This window comes from Lonchura striata, chromosome 15, assembly GCF_050655825.1.
Source record: "Lonchura striata isolate lonStrDom1 chromosome 15, ASM5065582v1, whole genome shotgun sequence".
In the NCBI taxonomy this organism is placed as follows: Eukaryota; Metazoa; Chordata; class Aves; order Passeriformes; family Estrildidae; genus Lonchura; species Lonchura striata.
In genome coordinates, this window is record NC_140717.1 from 14,839,584 (window position 1) to 14,846,465 (window position 6,882).

At 56.1% G+C, this 6,882-nt stretch overlaps 1 protein-coding gene across 38 annotated transcripts in view; it reads right to left on the minus strand.

Moving 5' to 3' along the window:
* Positions 1–6,882, minus strand: part of NCOR2 (nuclear receptor corepressor 2) — a 227,989-nt gene that overhangs the window by 36,008 nt on the left and 185,099 nt on the right. For 36 of the 38 annotated variants that reach the window (XM_085593368.1, XM_085593374.1, XM_085593370.1 and 33 more), the window contains 2 exons: positions 4,421–4,577; positions 1,469–2,024 (listed from right to left, as the gene is read on the minus strand). In XM_085593368.1, coding sequence (XP_085449494.1) covers positions 1,469–2,024; positions 4,421–4,577 — 713 coding nt within the window. The remainder of the gene's footprint in view (positions 1–1,468; positions 2,025–4,420; positions 4,578–6,882) is intronic. The other 2 variants (XM_077787266.2, XM_021532797.3) reach the window with 1 other exon arrangement.

A 6,882-nucleotide genomic window follows, 5' to 3' on the forward strand; every position in this document is an offset into this window, starting at 1 on the left:
AGTTGGTGCAAGCCACTGCTGCCCTGCTTTCGGCTGGGTTAATGTTAAACCGGAGGAGGACAGCCCAGCTGGCCTCATTCTCCCTTACTGGGAGATTTTCTCCTGTCTGGAAGCAGGGGAGGGTGGGGAGGGGTGGTGCTGGACTCTGGCCATTGCTGGAGAGGAGCGCTGCAGCCAAGAGGCCTCAGTCCTGCCACGGGGCTGGGCCTGGCCGCGGCACCGCACCACCCCTCGGCATCGCCTGCGCTGCTCCAGCTGCTGGGCAGTGAGGGGCTGCACCCCAGGGGATGCTCCTGCACCAGCAGCACTCATCCACTGGCTCCTGCATCAATCACAGGGGCAGTGCAGAGACCATTTGGAGCGGTGGGAGGCACAACAGCTCCCTTCGACTTCATCCCACCACTTTGCTCAGCTGCTTTTTCAATAACCTCATGCACAGCCTGCCCAGCCTGGCAGCACACATCTTGCTGCCAAGCTGCTCCCTGTGAGCCCACAGAAGGCTTGCAAGACACTAGATGCAGGATGCTGGATGTGGATGCCAGCCTTCAGTCCCTGCCCAGCTCTGAGTCGAAGAGGGACTGCTGCCCCTACATACAATGGCCGGGTGTACACAGAAGTCCCACCTGGCCCAGAGGCAATCATAAAATTCAGTGCTACAAAGATGCCTGTATTCACATGTATTCTTTAAAAAATGGAAAACCCTTTCTCCATCTGTGAGGCTCTTGGGTGGGGAGGGCCCTGTGGGAAAAGCTGGGAGGGGAGCAGGATGTTTCTCCAAGGAGGAGGCCAGTGTTTCTCCTCCCTGTCCCAAGAGCCATCCATGAAAGGTCTGAGGCTCTCTTGGCTGCCAGGCCTAGGGGTGGGTGGAGGGCTCAGGACTGCAGTGGCTCAGGTGAAGACCCACTGGCATGGCCCCAGGAAAGCTTGCACAGACCACATTCTCCTCCCTTACTGCCATGATGGATAATTTGCCTCTGGCAAATTGATCTGGGCAACATCTCTGCCAAAGGAGCAACTCGCCCCCTCTTGCAGTAAAAAAGCATCCCTGATGTGACTTTTCTCCTGCCAATGCCAACTCAGACAGAAACCATTCCCAACCCCGGATGCTGGCAAAGCAGCACAACTCCACTGTCCCTGAGAGCACATCCCGGTTGCGTCACCCACATGGGCAGCTGCCACCAGCAAATACAGTGGCTCTGCACCCAACATCTGCCCACGGCCATGTCCTAGAAGCACCCGTGCGCTGGGACATTGCACTGCTTGTTGTGTCACAGCCCCTCTGGAACAACAGCCAAAGGGCTGGGGGCACACGGGGACACAGCTGGGAAGTCCCTTTGCCTGGGGGTGCGCCTGAGCAGCGATGTTCCCAAGGAGGAGCTCACGGAGGCACCCATGGGCACCGTGACACAATGGGAAAGCTCATCTGGCCCTGGGTCATGCCCTCGTCCCCTTGTCCCTCCGCTCCTACCTGCTCTTGTCCACAGCATCCTGCTCGTCCATCTCGTCCGCGCTGCAGGTCGCGCTGGAGTCGCTGTCGGGGTTCACCCCGGGGCCTTTACTGCCCTTGTGGCTCTCCTTCTTCTCGGCCTTGGGCGTCCCCTCCGTCCCCGCCGTCCCCGCGCTGCTGACGCCGCTTTCCACCTTCTTGTCATTCCCCTTGTCCTTCTCCTGGCTCTCTTCGCTCTCCTCCTTCTTCACCTCGCTCTTGCAGGGCTCCTCGCTCGCCTTCTCCTCCGGCTCCTCCGTCTTCACCACGTCCACCACCAGGTCCTCCGGCACCTTCTCCTCGGTGCTGGGTGCCTCGGGAGCCGTCTCCGGCGGGGGGCTGGCAGCAGGAGCGGGGTTGGCAGGGGGAGCAGGGGGAGCCTCGGGGGGCGTTGGAGCCTCTTCCCACTTGACTGCCGGTTCCGTGCCGGTGTCACCTCCCGGCCCGGGTGGTGCCTTGGCCCCGTTTTCGCCGCCTTCTTTGGCTTCGGGCCTTGGCGAGGGAATGCTCTCGGTGTCGGAGCTGTTATTTACTGCAGCTGAGAAAAGGGAAGAAATAAAAATAAGGATCAGCCTGAGATTCTTGCTTCCCATATCGCTGCCTCCACCCCCTCCCTTGGGAAGAGAACGCCCTCGTTCCTCCGAGGGGGAGATGATCCCGGGGCTGGGAGAACTGTGCTGGGATCCCCAGATCCAGAGCCTGCTAAGCAAAGAGCTGTTCTGGGGGCCTCTCTGCTTGCCCAGCACGACTGCTAACCCCCACCCAAACACAAAATCACACGCCCAAAAGCCTGGAGACTGAGTGAATGGGAAGCTGGATTTTAAGGGAAAACCCTGGCTGCTGGCTGGTCTGCCAGGACAAGATCTGCTCCCTTTTTCCCCTCTTACCCATGGCACATGATCAGCTGCTACAGACCAGACACCCTACTTGCTGACTTACATCTCCTGTCTCCCTGGCTGTGCCACCCCTGGAGCAGCTGGGATCATCCCAAAACACCACACGTGTTTGTTGTTATTTAAGCCACCGGTGGCAGAAGAAAGGAGGTCAGGGTCGGTGAAAGGAAAGTGCTGGCACTGCTGCAGGACAGGTTAATTATTACATGGGAAGATCATTCCCAGATCTGCCACCAGCAGCTTGATGTGAGCTGGAAGCACAAGCATCCATGCGCTGCTCAGAGTTAGGTGCTGCCAAGAGATTGTTTCTACAGCTGGGGAGAGGATCACTCCCTCCAAGCCTTGGCCGGACAAACATGGCCAGGGCCAGGAACACCAGGAGATTTCCACAGTCTCATCCCAGCGTGTCCCCACCAGGCAGGGCTCTCACGCTCATGCCCCAAAGGCTTCCTCACATGCATTCCTTGACTTGCATCTCTCCACAGCAGCTCAGACAGCTTTCAAATGCTGGTGAGAGGAGTGCCACAGAGGGACTGTTCCCTAGGAGCTGTACGTTGGAGCACGTCCATCTGTCCTGAGAGTGAAATTGTACCACACTCGTCAGGAATCCGTCTTCTCCAATCTTACTCGCAAACAAGAAGTGAGGCGTCCCATCACCCAGCCAGGACAAGGTTCACAGTGTGTTTGGCAAAATTCTTCCCAACTGCCACTTGATGCTACTCTGAATGCCATGCTGAGACATCCAACAGTGGCTCATCCCAAGCTCAGCTAAGCTCTAGACTTCCTTGCATTCCCTACAGATGCTGAATCCATAATTCTCACACTGAGTCTTTCCCCCTGTCCCTGGATTTGCCACGTGGGCCCTGCAACTTCAAGGTATTGTCTGAGTATCCCCAGATGTCACCCTGGAGCCAGTGCCCATCTCCTGCATAACATCACCCTGGCACTTCCATGCCCATTACATTTCACGCCCCTCATGCTTTTCTACAACTCTGTAGGGCACCCCAGCAGCAGAGCAAGAGTCAATGCTTGGAGAGTAAGGCTCAGAAGCATGTCAAGAGATCCCTCTCTCATCTCAAAATCATGTTGTTTCCTCTCAGGCACTCTTAAAAAGAGCAGTATCTACCTTTTACTTTGCTCCTGTGAGTCACTCACCTCACACAAAGATTTACCTGGAATCTGCCTTGTAATGAATCACTCACAAGGACCATTTGAAAAGATTTCCTGTTTCAAGTCCCATTAGCCTGGGTGCTAAGGCCAGGAACCAGTGTGGTGCCAGATTGCTGGTTAAGTTATTAAATTAGTTTGACAGAAGTCAAGTGGGCATTGTTGGAAAATTGTGCACATTTTCTCTGAACTCTGAACTGCTGTGCTTTCTAAGCGATAAATAGCTGAAAATTGTCACTTTCAAGTTGTTTCCTTTCTTTGGTATGGCTGGAGAGAGAAAAACGCTGCCTTAAAAGGGAAAGGAGGAGGAAAAACCCCACCAAGGTGCACCAGCATTGCTGGTTGCAGACCACAGCTTCCCCTGCCCTCTCTCCAGTGCTGGGCTCCAGGAGCTCCACTGCCCAGGGAAGCAGCAGTGCCCAGATGGGATGGGAACCAGCACACACTGACCACGGTGGGTTATCTCTCCTTGAGCCCATGATAAGCCCCATGAGAGCTCACAGTGGTGGCTAAGAGCATGCAGGGACCCTCCTTTAGAGCAAAACACCAAGAAATGTGATTTACAAGAGGTCCTGGGAGGCTGTGTGCTCTTGGAAAGCGCACTGACGGAAATCAGAAACCAAAGGGCTCCCAAAATAGCCATCTGTCCAGACAGACACGGGAGGAGGGCAGTGATCCAGGGCACTCCTTGCAAGCGTGAAATCCGGAGGCATCCAAAATGCCACGAGTGCTGCGAGACACCACCACCTTGGTGTGACTTTGGGGTGACAGGCTTTGGGGTGAATGCTGACACGTGCAGCCCCAGAGAGGCCGTGCACGGGGACACCGAGCAGCAGCAAAGCCAGAGGAGCTGAGCACGTTCCCTGCCACATACCCGCCTCACCTTCCGCCTCCTCTGCCATCTCCTCCTCGTTGCCACTCGTCCCCGACACCTCCATCTCCTCGTCCTCAGCTGCGGGAGGGAAGGCGGCTTCTTCGTTCTGAACAGCAGCGCCCTTTTTCTTCTTCCTCTTGGCGTTCCTTTCTTTCTCCTGAAGAAGAGCAAGAACGGTGAGACGCAAAGCCTACAGGGAGTTATGGGGCAGCAGAGAGCACTGGTCCTGCCCAAAGTCTCAAGAGGGACTCTGCCAGCGACCCCCTGCCCTGGGTAAACCCTCTGAGCACCAGGCTTTGAGACCAGGCCTGTTGAAAGCCTGGCAGCATGGTGTCACCTGGCCAAAAACTTTTGACTGCTCTGGAACGGCCAGCCTGGCTCCACAAGGGATCCAACCTCAGCCAGCAGCAAGCATTCAGGGGAAGAATGGCACAGATACATGGAGGTCACCGGTGCAGGGCTGGCAGGAGCCTGGGTGTCACACATCCGCTCGTGACACTTGCGTGACACGTTGGTCCTGCGCATTTCCAGGCTCTACCTCCAGCCACACAAACCCACGACTTGACGCTTATCTGCAGATAACGAAGCTGATGCCCCAGATATGGCCCAGCCAACATTTCCATGAAAGCAGGTGGTGCCAAAGAACTTTGACTCCCATGCCAGGGCAGCTGTCACCGGTGGACAGTGGACAAGCTCCGTGCAGCACAGCTTCCCAAAGGTGATGGCCTGGTGTCCTGGCTTGTCCTGAGACAGCCCCAACCTCCCTGGCTGGAGCACGTGCCACAGCCACGAGGGTGTGGACAGCTGCTCCCTCCTGCAGACCTAAAGGAAAAGTCTCGGCTTTGCTATTGTTTCCTGCTCTTGTTGCTTGAGTAAATATTACCAGTAGGAACAGGCTCATCATCTCCGGCTCTCCCTGCAAACCCCACATGAGTGACGTGTGTAGGACGTTTATTTACATGGATGAAAAGATAAAGCCGTGGTGGAAATGTTAACTTTGCTGCTGGATCTCTGTGCTGGGAAGAGCTGGTCCCCCCCTTCCCCCACCCCCAACTTTTCAATCCCTTAGAAAACTTCCAGATAAAACAAACAAATACAACTGCTTTTTTGCTTGGAAACGCTGCTTGCTCAAAATCTATTTTTATCAAACTGGGCAGGAGAGAGGGAAAAGAGGCACTTGAGAAGCGGCTCTGTGCAGGCGCGGAGAGGCAGAGGGAGGAACGCCAGGCCCTGTGGTTCCCTTTCTCCACCCCGGCCCTGCCGGTGGTGTCCCGGTGCTGCCGGCGCTGGCGCCTCTGCCACGGCAGCGATTCAGCACCGCACGTTCCTGGGCGAAGCAGCAGTTCCCCATCACGCTCGTGCAGTGACAAAGCGCCGACGTTACTATGGCAAAGACTTCTCTGCCTCTTACTCACGGGTCCGTGACTCAGCCGCGGGCAGGAGCGGGCTCCTCGCTGGGAATTCGCTGGGAACCAGCCTCTGCCTCAGCACCCTACTTGGCCAGAGCCCGGGGCTGGCAGCTGCTGGCAGAGCAGAGCAGTGAGCGGCCCCAGGGGCACCGTGGGTCCCTCTCCTGGCAAACCCCACTGCTGGTATTTAGGGGAAATGATGTGAAATACAGGCAGCAAATCAAGGACACCACTTTGCCTCTTATCAAGCCTACAAGCTCCAGACTCCTTGTGCAGTCTTGCTCCTCTCTACCTTCTAGCAGGTGTATCTTGAGGGCTTGGTGCTACTCAAGCGTTCTGACTCGCCAAAACCACTGAGTAAATACACTGAGCTCAGCGAGGACACGGAACCCTGCATAAGGGGTCACTCCATGCCTCCTCCTCCAGGTCTTTCTGGGCCTTACCAAAAAATTTGGCCTCTCCCTGCACTCACCACCTGATGTGGCAGCAACAACCCAAACAGCTCCCAAACCACGCTACCAGTACGGAGCCACCAGGATGGGAACCTCCCATCAGGCTCAGCCTGTCCTAACAGCAGGACCAAGGCAAGTCAGACGCATTCATTCCCAGAAGCAGAGGCTGCCAGACCTCCTGAAGCATTTTTCCTGTGCAAAGCAAACATCATCCAAAAAAGCAAGGAATTAAAGAAATGTTGCTCAGAGGAGGTCCACAGGACTTGGTCTCCAAGCAGGAGCAGCCCCATCCCCGGGGATAACTGGCTCCTCTTTCCTGCACAAGCCAAAACAAGCCCAGTAGATCAAAGTGACAGTCACACCACAGACTGCTGCCAGTGAAGACAGCGCCTAATCTCCAGCCACTACCAGAAGGAGCAGCTCTGAGGACACCATGTATCCCAATGCCCTGCTTTCCTTAAATGCCAAGACTAGCGAGTGCAGCGTGCTGAAGGTCAAGGCTAAGTGACGCTGATGCCTGGGACACATCCGAGCGGCGCAGCAGCGAAACCAAGCCAAAACACACAGCAGGGCAGATAAAGTGAAGCCTCAAGGTGGCCTG